The sequence below is a fragment of the Salvelinus namaycush genome, chromosome 34 (assembly GCF_016432855.1).
Source record: "Salvelinus namaycush isolate Seneca chromosome 34, SaNama_1.0, whole genome shotgun sequence".
Taxonomy (NCBI): Eukaryota; Metazoa; Chordata; class Actinopteri; order Salmoniformes; family Salmonidae; genus Salvelinus; species Salvelinus namaycush.
Genome location: NC_052340.1, coordinates 5,109,244 through 5,133,405, shown reverse-complemented (window position 1 = coordinate 5,133,405; position 24,162 = coordinate 5,109,244). Strand labels below are relative to the sequence as shown.

General features: G+C 45.0%; 1 protein-coding gene across 2 annotated transcripts in view; it reads right to left on the bottom strand.

Annotated features, from left to right (window-relative positions):
- The window catches only part of LOC120028236 (signal-induced proliferation-associated 1-like protein 3), a 98,481-nt gene that overhangs the window by 6,410 nt on the left and 67,909 nt on the right, over positions 1 to 24,162 (bottom strand). For both annotated transcript variants that reach the window (XM_038973402.1, XM_038973403.1), the window contains exons 8-18: positions 18,900 to 19,057; positions 18,228 to 18,810; positions 17,770 to 17,868; positions 17,464 to 17,639; positions 13,806 to 14,060; positions 9,287 to 9,463; positions 5,128 to 5,252; positions 3,292 to 3,407; positions 2,744 to 3,189; positions 1,650 to 1,883; positions 421 to 583 (exon numbers count right to left, since the gene is read on the bottom strand). In XM_038973402.1, coding sequence (XP_038829330.1) covers positions 421 to 583; positions 1,650 to 1,883; positions 2,744 to 3,189; positions 3,292 to 3,407; positions 5,128 to 5,252; positions 9,287 to 9,463; positions 13,806 to 14,060; positions 17,464 to 17,639; positions 17,770 to 17,868; positions 18,228 to 18,810; positions 18,900 to 19,057 — 2,532 coding nt within the window. The remainder of the gene's footprint in view (positions 1 to 420; positions 584 to 1,649; positions 1,884 to 2,743; positions 3,190 to 3,291; positions 3,408 to 5,127; positions 5,253 to 9,286; positions 9,464 to 13,805; positions 14,061 to 17,463; positions 17,640 to 17,769; positions 17,869 to 18,227; positions 18,811 to 18,899; positions 19,058 to 24,162) is intronic.

The window sequence follows — 24,162 nt, the reverse complement described above, 5'->3', positions numbered from 1 at the left end:
AGAGTGCTGCATCAGATGACCTGGCCTCCACAAACACCCGACATCAACCCAATTGAGATGGTTTGGGATGAGTTGGACCGCAGATTGAAGGAAAAGCAGCCAACAAGTGCTCAGCATATGTGGGAACTCCTTCAAGACTGTTGGAAAAGCATTCCTCATGACGGTGGTTGAGAGAATCCCAAGAGTGTGCAAATCTGTCAACAAGGCAAAGGGTAGCTACTTTGAAGAATCTAAAATATAAAATGTTGGTTACTACATGATTCCATATGTGTTATTTCATAGTTTTGATGTCTTCACTATTATTCTACAATGTAAAAAATAGTAAAAATAAAGAAAAACCCTTGAATAAGTAGGTGTGTCCAAACTTTTGACTGGTTCTGTATGTACTGGGTTTGTGTGTGTACTGTGTGTGTCCCTCACCGTGTCTCTTTGTGGCATCTCTCCAGGGTTGTCCATGATGATGAGTTTCTTCAGGTCGTCCTCGACGGTGCTCTTGTGGGATCTCCGTGGAGACCGCAGGTCCCTTAGCGATGCTCGAAGACGGGGCTGTCCGAACACGTTCTTAGAATTCACTTCCACCTGTCTGAACACACACGCACAGCAGGAATATACTGTAGGTTAAATACAGTAACACAACTTATCCCACTGAGCATGGCTTAACACAGTGGCGTGATGCTTGACTTTTGGGTTGGTAGTGTAGCACACTGGTGCCACGGTAGACCAGTGCATCTCAATGCACACACACACACACACACACACACAAAAGTTTGGGGTCACTTGGAAATGTCCTTGTTTTTGAAAGAAAATCTAATTTTTTGTCCTTTAAAATAACATCAAATTGATCAGAAATACAGTGTAGACATTGTTAATGTTGTAAATTACTATTGTAGCACTTTCTTCTGAATCTCGTCAGTATTCTTGTTCTGAGAAATGAAGGCTATTCCATGCTCTTGCCTAGAAGGCCAGCATCCCGGAGTCGCCTCTTCACAGTTGACGTTGAGACTGGTGTTTTGCGGGTACTATTTAAAGAAGTTGCCAGTTGAGAACTTGTGAGGCGTCTGTTTCTCAAACTAGACACTTTAATGTACTTGTCCTCTTTCTCAGTTGTGCACCGGGGCCTTCCACTCCTCTTTCTATTCTGGTTAGAGCCAGTTTGCGCTGTTCTGTGAAGGGAGCGTTGTATGAGATCTTCAGTTTCTTGGAAATTTCTCGCATGGAATAGCTTTCATTTCTCAGAACATGAGGAGACTGACGAGTTTCAGAAGAAAGTACTTTGTTTCTGGCCATTTTGAGCCTGTAATCGAACCCACAAATTCTGATGCTGCAGATACTCAAGTAGTCTAAAGGCCAGTTTTCAGCTGTGCTAACATAATTGCAAAAGGGTTTTCTAATGATCAATTAGCCTTTTAAAATGATAAACTTGGATTAGCTAACACAACGTGCCATTGGAACACAGGAGTGATGGTTGCTGATAATGGGCCTCCGTACGTCTATTAAAAAAAACTGCCGTTTCCAGCTACAATAGTCATTTACAACATTAACAATGTCTACACTGTATTTCTAATCAATTTTATGTTATTTTAATGGACATAAACAACCCTAAACTTTTGAACAGTAGTGTATACACACACACACACACACACACTTACTTCTTGCTGCTGTTACTGTCAGAGCTGTAGGTAGTGGGTGTGTTTGAACGGGAGGGGGCGTTGTCGTCTGGTTGCCAGCCGCCCAGTCTGCTCTTGCTGTATAAGGCCTTGGGGGCGGAGCTGGAGAGAGGGGTGGAGCTGATTAGAGCAGAGTTAGGCGTGACTGTGGCGGCTCGAACCGGCCGTGATTTCTCTGCTGCAGGGGTCTTGTAACCCTGGGGTGTATAGCAGGCCCTGTGACGACACACAGACGCACAGCATTAACGTACAGAGAAACACACGCTCAAATCCATGAATCGATCTATCTAGCCGTCTACATGCATAACAAAGTCAATATAAATGATGCACAGGTTTAGAGATGTGCTTGAGTTGATGGATCCATTCAGGGTGAGATACATAACAGACACAACAAACCACACGTCATGGCAGAACAGCTGCTGGTGGAATTCACATCTCAAATCCCCTTTTCCTCCTGACCCATTTCCACCAAAAGCCACTTTAACCAACATACCAAGCAACCAGCAGCAACATCTGTGAATATTCCCTGACCAGCTATCACGGCTTTCTCTGGACATACATCCAGCAAACCATCCACTCGAGCAACCATTCATCTGCAACATGTCCATCCAACCCACCTATCCATCTTAACACTCGCACGTCTCTATCCCCCATTTCCTAAGCTCCTGTACCACAGTTTAGACTACATACCCGTACGTTATTTGCTGTGTCCCACCGTGTGATGGGTGCCTCTGTGTGTCAGAGTGCCAGTGTGCTGTCCTGTTCCCCTGAAGTGACTGGGTATGAACTGATGGAACTGGGGGTCTAAACCCCCAATCCTTTAATCCCCCTCTAAGAGTATCTGAACTCTAAATATGTTGGCCTATGTGTATGTAGGGCAAGGGTGGTACATCTGGCCCATACATGCCCCCCCCCATAAGGATTACACACTGATGTGTTTCGGTACGTTCAGTATGAGGGGTGGGATGCCTGTGTGGACAAAACATACAGTTCTTTGTCCTCCCCACTTCCACTCACTTATCACTACTAAAAGCTAACCTGAATTGGAGTGTATAAGCAGTGTGTCTCTCTTGTACCTGGGTTTAAATGAGTCTGGCTTCTCCACGTTAGATCCAGGAGGAGGGAAGGTACGCGTGCGGTATCCTTTGTTCTGATTGGCAGGTAATACAGGTGACGACTCTAGTCTCCGCTCCTCGACTCCGTCGCCCCTCACCCCAGAGACGTCCTGCAGCCCGCTATTATAGGCCGCCGAACAGTGCAGGGGCTTCTGTGATTGGCTGGACTGGTTTCCGTGGCGACCGCCGGGCTTGGTGTTGTAGAGGGTGGGGGCATCGATGCCGCTGTCGCTGGATCCGCCCTTACTGAGGGGGTCGGGGTCAGGTTCAGCCAGGCAACCCCCGGACCCCCCCGGGCCTCCTCTCTCCCCCCCGGCCCCGTCGAACCAGCGCTCGTCACTGTGGCTGCTGGACGCGTTACTGGAGAGTGTGTTACTGCTGGAGTGGCTGGAGTACTGGGTCTCACCCTACAGAGAGCGGGATGAGGTGAGAGAGAAAGAGACGGTAGATACACAGAAAAGCAACGGGCAGAAAATGTCTCTAAATTAAAGCGGACAGTTATATCTGACCTTTGAGTGTCTGTTGGGGGAGTCTTTCCCTGGGACGTCCTGTCGGGTGGGTCTCCTCTGCTCCCCTCCTCCTCCTGGCCCCCGAGACGATGACGCTGGGACATGCCATAGGGGCTCTGGGCAGAGAACACACACACACTTACACATTACCCATCACAGGTTTAATGTAGTGACAGGTGTGGTATGTAGGCCAGCGTTATGTTTTACGTGTTCACTGTGTGTGTGTGTGTGTGTGTGTGTGTGTGTGTGTGTGTGTGTGTGTGGTCACTGTATTGGGGTAGTCAGTATTTAAGCCTCTTTTCTGATGCTTAACTCAGTTCGATTTAGACCCTCTCCAATGGACTCTCTTTAATCCTGACTCTCTATTTCTGTGTGTGTGTATGCATATGTACAGTTGAAGTCGGAGGTTCACATACACCTTAGCCAAATACATTTAAACTCAGTTTTCTCAATTCCTGACATTTAATCCAAGTAAAAATTACCTGTCTTAGGTCAGTTAGAATCACCACTTTATTTTAAGAATGTGAAATGTCAGAATAATAGTGGAGAGAATGATTTATTTCAGCTTTTATTTCTTTCATCACATTCCCAGTGGGTCAGAAGTTTACATACACTCAATATTTGGTAGCATTGCCTTGAAATTGTTTAACTTGGGTCAAACGTTTCGGGTAACCTTCCACAAGCTTCCCACAATAAGTTGGGTGAATTTTGGCCCATTCCTCCTGACAGAGCTGGTGTAACTGAGTCAGGTTTGTAGGACTCATTGCTCACACACACTTTTTCAGTTCTGCCCACAATTTTTCTATAGGTTTGAGGTCAGGGCTTTGTGATGGCCAATCCAATACCTTGACTTTGTTGTCCTTAAGCAATTTTGCCACAACTTTGGAAGTATGCTTGGGGTCATTGTCCATTTGGAAGACCCATTTGCGACCAAGCTTTAACTTCCTGACTGATGTCTTGAGATGTTGCTTCAATATATCCACATAATTTTCCTGCCTCATGATGCCGTCTATTTTGAGATGGGCACCAGTCCCTCCTGCAGCAAAGCACCCCCACAACATGATGCTGCCACCCCCATGCTTCACGGTTGGGATGGTGTTCTTCGGCTTGCAAGCATCCCTTTTTATGGCGGTTTTGGAGCAGTGGCTTCTTCCATGCTGAGCGGCCTTTCAGGTTATGTCGATATAGGACTCATTTTGACTGTGGATATAGATACTTTTGTACCCGTTTCCTCCAGCATCTTCACAAGGTCCTTTGCTGTTGTTCTGGGATTGATTTGCATTTTTCGCACCAAAGTACGTTCATCTCTAGGAGACAGAAAGCATCTCCTTCCTGAGCGGTATGACGGCTGCGTGGTCCCATGGTGTTTATACTTGCGTGCTATTGTTTGTACAGATGAACGTGGTACCTTCAGGTGTTTGGAAATTGCTCCCAAGGATGAACCAGACTTGTGGAGGTCTTGACTGATTTATTTTGGTTTTCCCATGATGTCAAGCAAAGAGGCACTGAGTTTGAAGGTAGGCCTTGAAATACATCCACAGGTACACCTCCAATTGACTCAAATTATGTCAATTAGCCTATCAGAAGCTTCTAAAGCCATGACAACATTTTCTGGAATTTTCCAAGCTGTTTAAAGGCACAGTTAACTTAGTGTATGTAAACTTCTGACCCACTGGAATTGTGATACAGTGAATTATAAGTGAAATAATCTGTCGATAAACAATTGTTGGAAAAATGACGTGTTATCCACAAAGCAAGCTAGCCACTTAAAGTTAAAAAATAATAGATACGTGTGTGTGTTTATATATGTTTGTCTACATATATGTGTTTGTGTACCTGTCTTGCAGCGCTCCATAGTGCTGTCCTGGCTGGTGAAGCCCGAGGAGGACTCTCCACTAGAGGTGATGTCCAGACTGAGATGAGGTTCGTAGGCCAGCAGGGGACGCTGGGCTGAACCGTACCTATACAGATATAAGAGGAACAGGGAGGTTACACACACACACACGCAAACACTAGGACTGGGCGTAATACCATACTATATACCAGTTTTGATGCATGGACTGGTTTGGGTTTTTACTTTACCTTCTGCAACGGTATTTCAATGTTTGGTTTGTTAAATGTAAAACGCCAGTTTCTGTTTTTTTAGTTTACTCCGTTTCCACTTGAGCCTTCTCTCCCTATCCTCCTGCAAATATTTTTACATGCTAACAAATGCTAACAAAGTACTAGCGAACATAAGCTAAATGCAAGAACAGACAACCCAGGTCATAAAGTTGTAGAACTATCTCAAAAGGCTACTCACACTTGATCCAGAAGGAGATTGTCTGTGCTGCAATCAAGAAGCTTGATATTGCAAGCTAGCCCCTTAACTTTATAGCTAGCAAATCAAATGCATAGCTGGAGCCCTGAACTGGAGAAAATGTATTTGGCACATCTTAAATAGTTAATTTATAGTTATAAGATATTTATAGCTGGCAAACATTAGTAGTGAATTTCAAGTGGAACTTGATCACCACTCTTGTGCTTCTCAACTGTAGATCGACATGTTTTCTACACCGTGCTCTTTGTAAATAAACATACCATGTGACTGGCTCAATATAATTTATTAGAAAAAAAAATGTGGGGGGAGGTATATATGGTATACCACACAAGCCTGGTTAAAAATATTGGGATATGATATTTTGGCCATACTGCCCAGCCCTAACTCTCACACAGGTTACACAGACTCAGATTTATGCAGACAAAAAAAAGTGTACACAAACACACACACACACGGGCTGACTCCATTTAGTCGACCGGTCCATTGTTTGGTCGTAAGGATGTTTGTCCATTGAGATTTCTTTAGTCGAGCAGTCGCAAATCGCTATATTTTCCCCCCTACCGTGCACAAAACACCGGTCTGATTCGCGCCTGTCTCAGTGGACTAATCCATTGCGGAGGCCATAGGGATGGCATAGTCCATCACTCTAAGACAGTGGTCACCAACCTTTCCTGAGTCAAGATCACATTCGAAGTAAAAAAAGCAAGCCAAAGTCTACCACTCAGATGAAAAAAAAAGATGACTTAAAAAATGTAACATTAACCTAATAAAAACAGTTCTGTAGGAATGAGGTTTGGGCAGTAGGCCTAACACATTATTGCAGCATATTGGCTATATGCCTGGCCTGACAATATTGTTATTCTCAGACACAGTCTTCCACCTGATGGCTAAAGTCGAGTCGCACGGCATCTTGTTGTTACAAGCATTTCTCTACACTCGCAATAACATCTGCTAAACACGTGTATGTGACAAATAACATTTTATTTTGATTTGATCCGCAAATTCATGTTGTTCCTATGACCAGAGAAAGTTAAATATTCCTTTATATTAAAAGACACGACGAGCTGCTAGTAATAATAAAAACCCAGGGCTAACGATACACTTGGATACTCATTCATTCCAGCTGCATCACGAGCGGCTGTACGGAGAAGCACGTTTCATGTTTTAGTGTTGATTAAAAACAGTTGACAGTGCTGAATAAAAACTTTAACATGAACTCACTCTTTAAAAACGGCAGCTCTTTGCTGTATTCTTTGACAGTCTGTGTTCATGGTTTTAATAGTTATAAAATATTACGTAGGCTTGTATCAAACTTTTCTGTAGCCAGGGTCGTGGAAGCTCTGTAGGCACGGTAATTTGAGCTATTCGATTGGCCAGCGTAGTAGGCGCACTCGATTTAGCCACAGATCTCCCGGTCCACCGGGTAGGCGGAGTTTGTATTTTCAGAAATATTAAATGGTTCAAAATGTGAACACCAAGTTTACAGGACTTCGGAATCAAGTGCAACTACCGACAACAGCCCCCCCCTCAATTTTTTTAAATACATTTTAAAAACGAGCGCAAGCCTTTATCTTTGGCTTTTCTACAGAAATGTTTGGTGATTGACTAGGAATGCCTTGAAGATCAACCGGTTGGTGACCACTTCTCTAAGACGTGATACTGAAATCACATACTGGTATGGTACTATTATTTTATAACAAATTAACTTTCTGACGCATTGGATAGCGGTTGCTGTCTGTGGTTCTTTAACAATCTTTAGTGCACCGTTGAATTGGCGCCTTTGCCTTTGTTGCTATGTGCGTAATACCAAATTTAACCAGCATATTGGTGTTGAGAACAATGTGGTGGAGGCAGCAGCGGATTGAGGAGACGAGGAAACAGCCTTTTCCTTAATTGTCTAAGAAAAATTGAGGAGCGAGGAAAGAAACCGCAACTTAATTGAATCTATAAATCAATAGCCTAACTTAAATGTGCCTGGCTTTAATAATCATCCATATAAATCTACAAAAGTAAGACAGTTCCTGTTTCTGTTGCCTGTTTGAGTGTTTGTTAAATAGCCTACTGATACCATGAGCACCAAGCCTGTTAGAACAGACTTCGGTATTACTTATAATTTATTTTGTTTACTTATTGTTATTACAATGATGATCATAATAATCATTGTAATAACAATAAGTAAACAAAATAAAATGATAAGTAATACCGAAGTCTGTTGTAACAGGCTTGGTGCTCACGGTATCAGTAGGCTATTTAACATAATAATATGTAGTGTCATTATCATTCTATGGCTTCTTATAGTAGTAGCTCTGTATAACCACCACTGAGCTGTAGGCCTAAGAGCACGTCCTGTTTAGTCTTAATATCGTAACTTACTTAGGCCTATATATATATATATTTCAATATATTTTGTGTTGCTTACACAATACTCGCCCAACGCTTGCTTCTATACACACCTTTTTATTGATCTCCAGTAGTTTCCACAAATAAGTCAAAAATCTCGCACAGATCTGACTTCCCCTTACCTCCTGAGCAACCAGTAAACATTCACCCGTTTGAGTTTCTTTTTCACGTCCTCCGCATCCATTTTTACTGTCACATGTTATGGTGTTTGGAGTTTGTTATTACCAATGTGTTGATGTTTTTATGATAGGGCCTGACCTATAGCCTATTGGTCACATGCATGCAATGCTTACATGTTTCAAGTAAAGAGAGGGAATATGTTTTCTAAACAAATGAGGGATTTAGGTAACAGAACTTTTCATTCAGAGAAACAAGTCTAAAACTAAATGGCTGAAATGATGTTGCAGCTTCAGGACGAACAGCGCGATAAACACTTGCTGTGATGTGGTGCCTTTTCATTGCAGCAGGGAGGAGAGACCGACAACGTGCGTCAGTCAGACAGGCCCTCGCTGTAATTTTTTCTAACACAGCGTGGCCATCGAGTCATTTGTGTCTTAATTATTTAATCAAACAGCGCGCTTAAAGCATCAGACAAGCTCAGTGCATATAGTTGAAATTATTCAAACACATAGGGTGTGTCTATATATGGATAAAATAAACTTTTTAAAGTTTCGACCAATCGAGCAGACGATTCTCGGTCGACCAATATATCCCCCCCCCGGGGACAGCCCTAACACACACAATTAGGTTTAAGAGCATTTCCCAGATTCTGTTTTTGTTATGTTCCCCGGTGGCGCTTATTTTAAACATGTTTCTCTGGTTGGGCAGGATGTAACTAATCACCAAACACACAGGTAAAACTACACAATGGAGTCTTAATCCAAGAGTGTGTTCGTACAGGTCTCACTGACAGAAGATCGACAGTCAAATCAGTCAAAGGTCTGCAGCAAGTTAGCTACCACTCCTAGCAACAACCGCCAAAAGCCTGTCAAGTATCATGCAAAGGAAATGCCAGGGAACAGGAAGGAGTGACATTCTCCTCCAATACAAACAAATGGAGACCTCAATGATACCTCAATGCACACAAAGAGAGACAACCACAGAGCCAGTCAGAGACAACCACAGAGATACACACACACACACACACACACACACACACACACACACACACACACACACACACACACACACACACACACACACACACACACACACACAAAGACACTAATCCACCCACCACACAAAGGCACTAACACACACACTCTGTTGACTGACCTGTCAGGTGAGGGTTTGTAGCGTATGAAGGTCCCACTGAGTACGGGGCCGCCCAGGACCACCATGCCCCCCAGGCCAGAGGGGGAGGAGAAGCTGGCTGAGGGGTTCCTGTAGGGCAGCACTCTGTCGCCCCCCGCTGGCGACAGGCAGTAGTGGTTCTCAGGGAAACTCACCGGCCTGCAGAGGGGACAGCGGAGTTTAAAGTCAGTGCCCATATTCATAAAGCGTCGTAGAGTATGAGTGCTGATCTATGATCAGTTTGAACTTTTAGATCATTATTTATATGGTTATATGGATAGAGAAGACCTGATCCTGATCCACCAAAAGTATGTAGACACCTGCTCGTTGAAAATGTAATTCCAAAATCATGGAGTTGGTCCCCCTTTTGCCGCTATAACAGCCTCCACTCTTCTGGGAAGGTTTTCCACTAAATGTTGTAACATTTCTGCAGGGACTTGCTTCCATTCAGCCACAAGAGCATTAGTGAGGTCAGGCACGGATGTTGGGCGATTAGGCCTGACTCGCAGTCGGTGTTCCAATTCACCCCAAAGGTGTTCGATGGGGTTGAGGTCAGGGCTCTGTGCAGGTCAGTCAAGTTCTTCCACACCAATCTCGTCAAACCATTTCTGTATAGACCTAGCTTTGTGCACGGGGGCATTGTCATGCTGAAACAGGACAGGGCCTTCCCTAAACTGTTGCCACAAAGTTCGAAGTACAGAATCGTCTCAAATGTCATTGTATGCTGTAGCGTTAAGATTTCCCTTCACTGTAACAAAGAGGCCTAGCCCGAACCATGAAAAACACCCACAGACCATTATAACTTCTCCACCAAACTTTACAGTTGGCACTATGCATTGGGGCAGGTAGCGTTCTGATGGCATCTGCCAAACCCAGATTTGTCCATCAGACTGCCAGATGGTGAAGCGAGATTCATCACTCCAGAGAATGCGTTTCCACTGAGTCCAATGGCGGCGAGCTTTACACCACTCCAGACGATGCTTGGCATTGCGCATGGTGATCTTAGGCTTGTGTGCGGCTGCTCGGCCATGGAAACAGTTATTGTGATGACACTGCTTCTAGAGGAAGTTTTGAAGTCGGTAGTGAGTGTTGCAACCGAGGACAGACGATTTTTATGCGCTTCAGCACTCGGCGGTCCTGTTCTGTGAGCTTGTGTGGCCTATCACTTGCGTTGTTGCTCCTAGACGTTTCCACTTCACAATAACAGCACTTAGAGTTGACCGGGTCAGCTCTAGCAGGGCAGAAATTTGACGAACTGACTTGTTGGAAAGGTGGCCTCCTATGACGGTGCCACGTTGAAAGTCACTGAGCTCTTCAGTTAGGCCCTTCTACTGCCAATATTTGTCTATGGAGATTATATGGGTGTGTGCCATGTAGCCAAATCCACTAATTTGAAGGGGCATCCACATACTTTTGTAAATATAGTGTATGACATTTGTATCTAAAAGTATAATTTAGAAATATTTGATCAAAGCTGGCATATTTATGACATTTTGCCTTACCCAGGCCTCCATAATTACTCCCTAAAGTTTAATCTGTAAGTGCTACAAAGCAAAATTTGGTGTCATACGAAGCTTTACTATGTGCACTGTAAATAGTACTATATTGATTTCAATAAACATATTTACATTAATGAATGAAAGTAGAAGACATTTTTCAATATATTGTTGAGCATAATATACTCTAAGGCAGGGCTCTAAATTAACAACATTTTAATTGGTAGCACTGGTGCTCCCAACTTCAAAAAGTTAGGAGCACTAAATTAAATTTAGTAGCACCAGAAAATAAGATTTTTTAAAACTGATTGAGAAACAGCCTATATTGGGCCTATGTTGTGCCCTAGAAACGAATATGTAACAATGTTGATACGAATACTTGTCATGAAAATTACAAAGTCATTTGTGGAATATTAGGTTTCTATACTGAACAAAAATATAAACACAACATGTAAAGTGTTGGTCCCATGTTTCATGAGCTGAAATAAAAGATCCCAGACATTTTCCATACGCACGAAAAGCTTATTTCTCAACCCCCAAAAATGGCACACATTTCTTTACATCCCTGTTAGTGAGAATTTCTCCTTTGCCAAGATAATCCATCAGCCTGACAGGTGTGGCATATCAAGAAGCTGATTAAATAGCAAGCTCATTACACAGGTGCACCTTGTGCTGGGGACAAAAAAAAGGCCACTAAAATATGTAGCTTTGTCACACAATGCCACAGATTTGTCAAGTTTTGAGACAGCGTGCAATTGGCATGCTGACTGCTGGAATGTCCACCAGAGCTGTTCAGAAAATGGAATGTTAAATTCTCTACCATAAGCTGCCTCTAACGTCATTTTTGAGAATTTGGCAGTACGTCCAACCGACACAATCGCAGATCACTTGTAACCATGCCAGCCCAGGACCTCCACATCTGGCTTCTTCACCTGTGGGATCGTCTGAGACCAGCCACTGAAACTGTGGGTTTGCACAACCGAAGAATTTCTGCACAAACCTGACTGCCGTTCGGCGTCCTAACTGACTTCAGTGGTCAAATGCTCACCTTCGGCATGCTAGAGAAGTGTGCTCTTAATACGTGAATCTTGGTTTCAATATAACAGGCAGATGGCAGACAGCGTGCATGGAGTCGATTGTAGATATGATTGTGGACTACAGGAAAAATAGGACCGAGCACGCCACCATTGTCATCGACGGGGCTGCAGTGGAGCAGGTTGAGAGCTTCAAGTTCCTTGGTGTCCACATCACCAACAAACTAACACGGTCCAAGCACACCAAGACAGTCGTGAAGAGGGCACGACAAAGCCTATTCCCCCTCAGGATACTGAAAAGATTGGGTCCTCAGATCCTCAAAAGGTTCTACAGCTGCACCAATCGAGAGCATCCTGACTGGTTGCATCACTTCCTGGTATGGCAACTGCTCGGCTTCCGACCGCAAGGCACAACAGAGGGTAGTGCGGACGGCCCAGTACATCACTGGGGCCAAGCTCCGTGCCATCCAGGACCTTGATACCAGGCGGTGTCAGAGGAAGGCCCTAAAAATTGTCAAAGACTCCAGCCACCCTAGTCATAGACTGTTCTCTCTGCTAGCGCACGGCATGCGGTCCAAGAGGCTTCTAAACAGCTTCTACCCCCAAGCCATTAGACTCCGGAACATCTGAACAAATAGCTACCCAGACTATTTGCATCCCCCCCTCTTTTACACCGCTGCTACTCTCTGTTGTTATCATCTATGCATAGTCACTTTAGTAACTCTACCTACATGTACATATTACCTCAACTAACCGGTGCCCCCGCACATTGACTCTGTACCAGTACCCCCCTGTATATAGTCTCGTTATTGTTATTTTACTGCTGCTCTTTAATTACTTGTTACTTTTATTTCTTATTCGTATAATATTTTTTTTTTAACTGCATCGTTGGTTAGGGGCTCGTAAAGTAAGCAATTTCACTGTAAGGTCTACCTGTTGTATTCGGTGCATGTGACAAATAAAAATTGATTTGTATGGGCGAAAGGTTTGCTGATGTCAACGTTGTGAACAGAGTGCCCCATGGGGGCGGTGGGATTATGTTATGGGCAGGCATAAGCTACGGACAATGAAAACAACTGCATTTTAATCGATGTCAATTTCAATGCACAGAGATACCCTGACGAGATCCTGAGACCCATTGTCGTGCCATTCATCCGCTGCCATCGCCTTATGTTTCAGCATGATAATGCACGGCCCCATGTCGCAAGGATCTGTACACAATTCCTGAAATTGACATCGATTAAAATGCAGTTGTTTTCATTGTCCGTAGCTTATGCCTGCCCATAACATAATCCACCACAAAGCTGTCATCAAGGCAAAGGGTGGCTACTTGTTTAACATATTTTTGATTGCTACATGATTCCATGTGTGTTATTTCATAGTTTTGATGTCTTCACTATTATTCTACAATGTACAAAATGTACAAAATAAAAACCCTTGAATGAGTAGGTGTGTCCAAACTTTTGACTGGTAATGTATATATTGTTGTAAAAAAATATATCATATTACAGAGCAAGCGGTAAAGCTTCATGAGACACATTTTTGCCTTGTAGCACCTACAGATGAAACATTATGGAGTCTTAAAGGAGGCTTTGGTCAGGTCAAAATATCATAAAAATGACATCTTTGATTAATTATTTCTCCATTGTGCTAAATTATTAGATACAAATGTAAAATGTATGTAAACTTCCTCCAAAAGAACCATTCTATGGGTTACATTTTGTAAAAATCCCCAAAATCATGGCATTTCTTGTCCTGGTTTTGTGTGAAATCACTCATATGTTCTCCACCTACAGCGACGCTTTACGTTTTTAGAAGGATAACCTCATTGTCGGAGCATTTATGAGAATCACACCAGGCCATAAGCATAGGACAACCCGCTCAAGACACTGAAGCAAACAAGGGCAACACCACCAGTGCCTAAGCACAAGGCAAACAAATCACACACACAAACAAACGTCAGTGTCGCACCTCTTGTTGGAGAGGTGCTGGGGCTCCCTGTATGGGACGGGCATGACCATGGCTTTGTGTGAGCGGGGTTGGGGTGGTGGGGGGCCCATAGGGGTCCAGCGCTGAGGGGTGGTGGCGCTGTGCAGGCCAGGAGGGCAGGCGGTGCTGTCCCAGCGCCAATCAGGGGGGCGAGGGGAGGGCCGGTACCCTGCTGCCACAGGCTCAGGCTCTGGCTTCTGCTCCATGGTCTTCATCTCATACTCCTCTGTGCAGCCCCTACAGACAGAGAGGGGGAATGGAGAGTCAGTGGTATTGCAAGACGACACCGTTCACATAGATTATACACAAACACCAGACAGCAACCTAGAAATGTCATAGCTGCATACAAAATTTCAGTGGCTACGCACACACACACACACACACACACACACACACACACACACACACACACACACACACACACACACACACACACACACACACACACACACACACACACACACACACACACACACACACACACACACACACAGATAAGCGGTCCACCTTGCTCACAGGAGCTGCGGTCGAACTCAAGCTGAACTTGCAGGTGAAAACCCCAGAACTCCTCCACACTCTCCGTCAGCATATTCCCTTTAGCATCCCCCTCCAACAGCACACACACACTAATGAGCTTATTTTTTTTACCTCAGGATGGAAACGGGGGGTACAGGGACAGATGACTCCATCCTCTACTGTAAGGCCTCGGTCAAGTGTATGTGCTTCTATGAGCATACGTACAGATAGACGCCATGCCCTGACCTTTGTCAGCCAGTTGTCGCTGGACAGAAGCACGATAAGATAAGCCTCTAATCTCATAAAGATTCTCTCGGTCAGCCTTTTATTTGTGTGTATGTAGCCTAGATGTGTCAACTTGCATTGAGGTTATACACGCAAGGCGTGTGGAAATGGTCGTTTTAGGCTAGACCACTCCAGTTAAATACCTTTATTAGTGAGATAATGGGGTTTTCTTCAACTTCCCCTAAACAGTCATGATCTGGACACTATTAGTCACTGCACTACCAATAACACAATGAAGTGTACATGAAAATTTTTGGCAAATTCAAAGGAACATCCTCAGTTACGCAATAATGACCAATATCAGTTTCAGTGGGGTGTTCGTCTCCTTTTCTACTCAAGAGAGCGATATAGATCCCTCTTTAACCCGGCACAGCACCACAGGCTTACCCCTCGCAACGTCCTCACTGAAGCATTGAGCAGAAACGGCACATACATCTTTCATCACTAAAGTCGAGTATCGGAGGTTGAAGAGGCACCACGCCGCCACAGACACCAGACAGTGTACATCGCTGCAACAGGGAGGGAGCGGAGAGGTGAGAGGAGGGACAGACTAGTTTAAAGGAAGAGAGGGAAAATATAGATGAGGAGAGGACGGCGGGGGAAGGGAAGAGAGGAGAAAAAAAAAAAGAGAGGGCAGGTAAAGAGAAGGGAAGAAAGGGACAGGATACATTAATAAATCAGAGGACAAGGAAAAGGAGGGAAAGGGTTGAGAAGTGGAGAAAGGGAAAGAAAATATGAATATAGCCTAGGTAACGGGCAAGGAGAGGACAAGAGAGGAGTGGAGGAGCAGAGAATGAAAGAAGAGCTGGACAGGGGCAGATTTGTCCTGTCTGTGTCTCTGTGTGTGATCTGTCCCCTATTATTTGACCTGGATTAAGCTCAATCACACTGGCCCGGCCACACTAAGCCCAAGACTGCGTTAGAAAACAACAAACAAACAAACACACCACGACTACTACTACCGCTGCAGGCTAAGGTAAACAGAGCACACACACAGAGGGGACATCGCAACATCACATGCACGGTCTGTATGAAAGATACCAGGAGACACTGTATGGGTAGAATGATGGGCATATGGTGGTCTCTCGATCACTCTCAAACACACACCAGTGAGTGTACTAACCAACCTTGGAAAAAAAAAAAAACTTGATCCCACACAAATATAACTGTCACAGAACCACCCTCACACACACACACACACACACACACACACACACACACACACACACACACACACACACACACACACACACACACACACACACACACACACACACACACACACACACACACTCGATAAGAACACATACAGTGCACACACACCAGAGAACCAACCTTAAAGACAGAAAACACCGGTGCCCACTTCCAGAGACCGCTCCATCGCAATGGCCGGCCTGACAGCTGGAGCTCTCTCTCTCACACACACATTCCGCGAGCGAACACACACTCTCTCTCTCTCTCGCTACTGCATCTCTATATCGCTCTCCCGTCCACAGCGCACACAGGGAGGGGAGAGGAAGAAGTGAAGGCAGTTCTCTTTCTCTCTCCCGCCCACTTGGCTTCTCCCACCTGAGAGGTGTTCAGACACGTCTTCCCATCCAAGCTCCTCTATGTCGCTATCCTACTGTACACACACCACCTCTCTCCCTCCTCCCTCCTTTTCTACCCTTTTCATTCAAACAGAGCATGCCGTTTTAATTAATCGCCTCTATATATTTATTTATTTTCCCTCTTCCTGCAGATTCCAGGCCTTAATCTCATGCAATCTGTTTTCCTGGCACACTATAGAAAACGAGTGTGATAGAGAGAGAGGGGGGGGGGTTGGGTGTGAGGTGAAAAAGAGAGGGCGGAACAGAAAGAGTGAAATACAAGACTAATTATGTAGTGTGTGTAGAGGAGTGAGCATGTGTGTGTGCAAGTGTGTGTGTGTATCAAATGGGTTTAAGTCATACAATTAAACTGCCTTACACATTAAAGAAGTCCAACCACTGTGCCATCACACAGCCCCGGCAGCACAATTACTGTATTTAGCAACCCCCAACTCAATCAAGAACAGACATCCTGATCCACGTGACCCTGACTACGGAGCAGCACACTCGGGGGGGCCGCGTCCAAAATGGCACCCTATTCCCTATATAGTGCACCACTTTAACCAGAGCCCTATGGGCCCTATTCAAAAGTCGTGCGCTAAATAGGGGAAAGGGTGCCATTCGGGACACACCCAAGCTGGGCTATATATCGAGTAGAGACTAGTCCCACTGTGTGTAGTCAGTGCGTATGCATCTCAGTAACATTCAACCCCACAGTATTTAATAGAGCCTCATTATCCCACTGTACTCAAGGCCCATACTCAGATGAAAGGTTGAGAGGAACGGAGCCAAAAAAAGAGATGGGGGAAGGGGAGATAACAAGAGAGATAAAGAGTGAGAGGCACGTGAAAAACACAGGCAATACGGGCAGACAGCGAGAAGGGGAATAAGAAAGCTGGAAAGGAAATTGTGTATTCATTCCATTGATTGTTACTTCGCTCTATCCGTCTCTTTCTTTCCCTCTCCTCTTTCACCACGTCCAGGAATTCACACATATTCAGACCATGTGCCTCTCGCCTCTCATTCACACACTCCCACTCAAAACTCTCCTCAGAACAGAGACGTCTGGCCAGCATATCTCAGCTCTGTTGGTGGTGCTGTGTGTTGTGAATCTTCTCTCTCTGCAACACACCCTTAGAGGCAGGATGATGCTTTGACACAAACACATTCATTTTCACACACAGACACTCAAAAACACACACACACTCAAACACACGGGCACAAACACACCCACCCACACACACACTGACCTGCGGGGCCCTCCCTCCTCGTAGGGCGGTATGATCACCACTTTAACGGTGACAGACGTCCTCAGTAGGTCGATCATCTGCTCGTGTGTCAGGGTTACCGCGGCAACCTTGCAGATCTCCACCAACCGGCTGCCCTGCCTTAGCCCTGCCTGCCAGGCGAAGCCGTACTCCTCCACCTAAAGCAGGTAAAAAAAAAAAAAAGATGTAAAAAATAATAATAATAGTAATATAATTTCACGGTAAATTTTTATGGATTTTACATGACTTTACAGATTTTTTGTTGTTGTTGAAGGAATGGAAAAGTACCTCAGCCACGGTGCCATCCAGCCTGACGTGGAACCCCAGCTGTCCCAGGCCGTTCCTCCTCAGAGTCATATCCACCGTCTCACAGCCCACCGTCAGCGCCTGGGGAGAGAGGGAGGGAGGAGAGCCTAGGCGCTTTAAGCAAATAAAAAGGCTTCAAAAGGCTGGTGGTTTTAAATGCATCATTAAATACATAATTACACAAAACAGCCAAACATGGATTTTTGCTTCAGAATCAGTTTTGAACCTCCCCTTGGCAAGAATCACGGTCACCTTAGCCTGGGTGGCTGTCTGTCTGCTTTAGCAAACTTTTAATTGTCTTCCGCAACAATGTAGGGACGTGGTACCCAGGCTATTTCTTCTACAAAAAAATTCAGTTGAACTCTTCCCTGCCCCTGTGCCTCTTACACCACCATACATGTGGTAAACCTTCCCCAGCTCTATGACCTCTGCCCGCTCACCTTTAACCTCTGCACCACCTCCCTGATGTCCTGAGCAAAGCCCTCGGGCACTCTGACGGCGATGTGGTCTCCTCTCCCGTAGAAGATCTTCAGCACCAACCTCTCCGGCGTCCAGCCGATCACGTCGACGCAGAAGCAGTTGAACACCACTTCCTTGGTGTTGCAGTCTGCCAGGAGGATGTACTCTGCCGACACACCCAGAGCGCAGGAGATCTCCGTCCCGCCGCCACTGAAGTCCTGGGCCAGCACCCTCCACGCCACCGCTCCGGCCGCTCTTAACTCTGCCCCCTCCCTCGCCCGCGCCCGCTCTCTCTTCTTCGACGCCAGCGAGATGAGGTTGTTGAGTTTGCCCGCGGAGTCGAGCGGCGTACTGCTCACACAGTTCTCGGCTAAGTCTCTGAGGTACTCCTGTCGCGTGCGCGTGGCCATGGTGTGGAACTTCTCAGACTTGTGCGCGGCGCTCTCTGCATTGATCACCTTGGCCAAGAGGAAGTTGCGGAAGGCTTCAGGGTCACGGAACGTCACCCCGCTGGGGATGGGCGGGCCGAAGGGAGGCACGTCCTTCATACGTGTCACAGCCACACTGGGGAGAGAAAAAACAACCATCAACAAACCGACCAATAACAGCAGCATAATGGATGCCATGGTGAGAGTTGGTCCCCACCCCCCTACCTGTAGCAGGTGCCATCGGAGCAGGGGTTGTGCACGCGGACGATGATGAACACGTGCTGGAAGTGGGAGCGGATGTTCTGAGGGGTGAAGGGCAGCGCTCCCGGCTCCTGGAAGATTATTGTGACGATGTCGTTCCCTATGTGCCTCTTCCTCAGGAGCTGAGGGAGAAAAAGGAGAGGGGGAGGGAGAGGGGGGTGAGAGAGAGCAGCAAAAAGGAACGTGTGAAAGAGGGAGACAGAAAGGAGTGTGAGCGAGTGCGGAGGTAAGGACACAGAGTTGGCAGAGGGAGAGACAGACCGAAGCAGAGGGAGGGAGGAGTGAGCGGGGGAGACAGAACACGTACAAATGAACATGAGTGAGCCAGAATTGGCACTATGAGCTCACTTGACTCACTATCGCACCAGTATATTGTTAGGGAAAAGTCCGCGAGAGACAGAGCGAGAGAGATACATATTGGTCCCAGTCTATGCCAATGTAGGTCTGAGATTGGGATGCAGATATAGGCAGTGAGAGAAGTGCTCAGGCAAACAAACAGATCTTCATGTAATGCTACATTTTTCTCCCAATTAATGTACCCATTGACAATTTGATTGACTATGTGTGAATCAGTGGAGGCTCCTCAGAGGAGGACCATCCTCCTCAGTGAAATTTCATATATTTTTTTAAACATTAAAAGAAAGTTATCCTTTCTAGATATTAATATATTTAGTATAGTTTTATGTCACCAAATAATAGCTTAAAATACACTTTTGCAATGAAGGTCTAGCGTAACTTCAACAGCACTGTCTGGTGTAGCACCATGGTGTAGCCGGAGGACAGCTAGCTTCCGTCCACCTCTGGCTACACTGACTTCAATACAAAACCTAGGAGGCTCGTAGGCCTCACCCCCTTCCATAGACATACATGGTAATTATGACCACTTCTGGAGGACATCCTCCAACCAATCAAAGCTTTTGCAGTTGACTGATATGTTGTCCATCCAATCATAACATTAGGTTCATTCTCTGATCCTAATTCTATCTATTGGGATTGTGCCAAAGAGCATTATGGGGGTTCTATGCGTTGAGAAGCTTGGTGACATTGTTGAGATTAAGAGTGAAAAGTGATAGTTGAGCATTTTTGGGATACTACTCAATTCAAATTCGTTTTTTCAAATTACAGGAGATGGAAGAGGTATATTATAAATTGTTTTCTTGGTTTTAGAACTTTATTTGTGTCCAGTTAGTGCAATTTATTTAATCTTGATAACTTCAGTAGCTAGCTAGCTACCAGCTAGAGTGAAGTTGTCTACACCAGAATGGAAGAATGGCCAATGCTGCCCGAAAATGTTGTGGACTTTTTGTTGAAGTACCCCTTTCATTTTCTGGGGTACACAGAAAAAGTGCGAATTAAATGCGAGGGTGGACCTCTGCCTGAGATCAGTTTCATGAAGAAGGAGACCCAACTGGTATCAAGACCAACTGGTATCAAAAGTATAGCTGGTTAACAGGGAGCCTTTCATCAAGCCGCCTGTATTGCCGGCCTTGCCTGCTTTTTGGAAAGTCTTGAGCATTGGGTGAAAGGTGGGTACAGTGACACGAAGAACATCGATCGTTCAGCTAAACGGCAAAACAAAAGCAGGAAGCATAGAAATGCCCACATCAGATTCAAGCTTCTGGGAAAAAGCTGCATCGATAGAGGACACGACGAGAGGGAAAGTTCCGCCAAGGGCAACCACAAGGAGCTTGCAGGGGTAATTGCACGTTACAACGCTTTACTTGCTGAACATATCAAACTTTCAACTGTCTTTTCTAGGATGTCGAAAAACTATTCCGAATGATGATAGCTTCCATCGCATCATCCATAAAAATGTAGTTTCAAGAGAGCTCAACGAAGCACATTTTTTCACGTGCGCTCAAGTAGGCTTTCCAGTTTCCTCCGGTATTAATTTAATAAAGATGAAAGCACATAATCACTCCGGACAGACACAAGCAAAAACTCATAACATAAATGTTGGGGCAGCCTAAGCTTCACCTAAAGTTTTGAAATCTGACACGCTGTATGGGATGAAAACGAGACTATTTTTCAGTCTGATCAACTGTAGTCTGCTAATAAGAGCAGCTGCCTACAGCCTACGCGCCCAGTCCATCTGGTCAGGGTAAACTAATTGGATAACGTTATGTATTTATAGTCCATTTGTGTGCCAGGAGAAAATGTGAATGTGATCAAATGTAGTTATTATTCAAAACCGGGCTGGCTAGACTGCCTATACGTTTTTAATCCACAATTATTAACTGGAATGAATCAATCAACATAATAGTGATGACCGATGTGAGTAAATGTTTTATAAGGCCTACAGTTACATATAGGCTGCATGACATGCATAAACATGCATAAAGCTCAGCCATGTGAGTTCTATTGTCTATCAGTTGTTGTCTCTGTGTCTGGGTAGAGGGAATCCCCCTCTTAATATGGTCTAAATATAATTTATATGAACAAATATAAGGTAGCTGCAGTTTGACATGGGTTTCATCCCCCCCCCAGGAGGTTTTTTAAAACCATGTGACCTGATTAGGAAAAACTGCTCCCATCATAGCCCATATAAAACCATTTTACAATTAATCACTGTCAATGCCTTATAGGGTCCAGAGTTTTCCTGGTTAGGTTAACATATAAGGAAAAACTCCAGGCCCCAGAGGGAAAGTTGTCAGTTTTCAGTTGTCAGTTATAGTCAGGTATGTGGATGATCAGGGCTTTATTCAGGAACGTTTCTTGGGCTACTTTGATGTGTCAAGTGGGCGAGATGTGCAGTCTGTTTGACTTGATGAATTTTGAGATGTCTGAGTTTTTAAGTTCATAGAGAAACTCTTTTGTCCAAACTTACGACGGCGCAGCTGTAATGGGATGCATCTGCTATTTGTATTTACAGCTAAGTCCCCTCCTGTTCCCTGATTAAGAGGTGATGGCTACTCCACTCCACTACCACTCTCTCCTGACATGAACTGAAGCCACGTCTCATGTGCCCGCTCATCCACTGGCACGTTGAATGTTTCTCCTCCAAGCACTGAGTACCCCTATCAATTTCGTTTCATTACTGTATGTAGAGTCAATCACATACACAATCACATTATTACACAATGATTTTAGTCTTTGCTTGGAATAACTCATTCTTAGCTCTTTTGTCTAACTGTGTAGTGTGTTGTGTGATTTGTTTTTTGTCTTCCCAGTCAAATCCTGTCCTGCACTGGTCAAGCCTCTGAACACCTCAACTCATGCCTCGTACCCTCATTCAATCCCTGCTGTGATCCCTTTCCAACACTAAGTAGCCCTCCCATTCCCCATAACATTGTACAATAAATGTATTTATTAAATGCTTTAGGTTCAAATAATTCGTCTTTGACGATTTTTGAAAAACACTTTGTCGTCTCCATTTTTCAAGTCACCAGCCTCCACTGGAGGTGTGACAGAATCCACCCCGTGTCTATTGCGGTGTAGCAGTGTGAAAGTGTCAATTATATAAGACAGCATAAAGCTCACACACACACACACACACACAAACAAAGGAGCTCTGTATGCCTGAGACACACGTTCTGCCAGGGGCCCCTGGGGTCCAGATGTACTAGAGATCCTCCTCTCTAGGTCCTTGCCCTTAGTCACATTCACCTCTTCTCTTGCTCTCTTTTTGACTCTCCTCCTCTCTCTGGCACATAGCATTACTCTATATTGACTACCTGACTTTCTAACAGATCTCGCCCTCTCCTCTCTGAGTGAGGGTTTATCGATGATCAACACTGACACCTAGAGGTTGCGTGGCAGAAGTAAAAATGTTGCTGCTGTTGCCTTTGCGCCTCTGGATGGAGTCAGTGTGCTGAATATTCATCCATTCTCTGCCATTGTACCATCTACACACCCACACACGCCTATAAAAGTAGCTCAGTCAGGCACACGTACACATGTAGCGTAACCACAGAGGTTTCGAACCCAGAGGCGCAACGTCGCGATACTTCTGGGAATGCGTCTGGAAGCCGACTAAACAGACCAGGGTTTGGCAGACAATGGGAGAGGTGAAGAAGTCGTCCTTAGTTGTTCATTTTCTCGAATTCTAAAGGCAAAACCTAGATTTGAGCAAATGTCTTATTAAGTAGCTGAACCTGTCATTACTACAACCTTGTGAATCCGACAGGTATACATTTTTATAATATCAAAGGAGTGACTTTCATTTGACAGCCTGCACATGCGTAATTCGGCAAGGCATGACCGTTAGACCCGACGGAGGGTTTTTGCACATGAGCTATGCTAGCTAACGTCGCCATGACGTCGCCTTCAAGTGTGATTGGGGATTTATATTGTAGAAGCAGTTTCTGCCGATCTTCATACTGTACAGTCTTTGGCGTACCCTTTCATACATCGTTTATATTTTATTCATCGAACTCATTATTTAATCAACCAGGCTGGTCAACTGAGAACCAATTGTCATTAACAGTGATAGCCTTGGAGTCTGTAGATATAGCTGAAAGAGTTTTCATAACCTACCAATTCACACAGTGCATTCCGAAGTATTCAGACCCCTTGACTTACAAAAATGTTGCTGTTAGCAACAGTTAGCATGTATTAGCAAGTATCCACTATATATACAAACTAATGTGGACAACCCTTCAAATTAGTGGATTCGGCCATTTCAGCCACACCCGTTGCTGATAGGTGTATAAAATCGAGCACAGCGTCAGGCAATCTCCAAACATTGGCAGTAGAATGGCCTTACTGAAGTGCTCAGTCACTTTCAACGTGGCACCGTCATAGGATGCCACCTTACCAACAAGTTAGTTAGTCAAATTTCTGCCCTGCTAGAGCTGACCCGGTCAACTCTAAGTGCTGTTATTGTGAGGTGGAAACATCTAAGAGGAACAACGGCTCAGCCGCAAAGTGGTAGGCCACACAAGCTCACAGAACTGGACCGCCGAGTGCTGAAGCATGTAAAAATCGCCTGTCCTCGGATGCAAGACTCAACTTAGAGTTCAAAACTGCCTCTGGAAGCAACATCAGCACAAGAACTGTTGGTCGGGAGCTTCATGAAATGGGTTTCCATGGCCGAGCAGCTGCACACAATACTTAGATTATTATGAGCAATGCCAAGCGTCGGCTGGAGTGGTGTAAAGCTTGCCGCCAGTGGAAATGCGTTCTCTGGAGTGATGAATCATGCTTCACAATCTGGCAGTCCGACGGACAAATCTGGGTTTGGCAGATGCCAGAAGTTCCATAGTAGCCCCATAGTTCCATAGCCCCA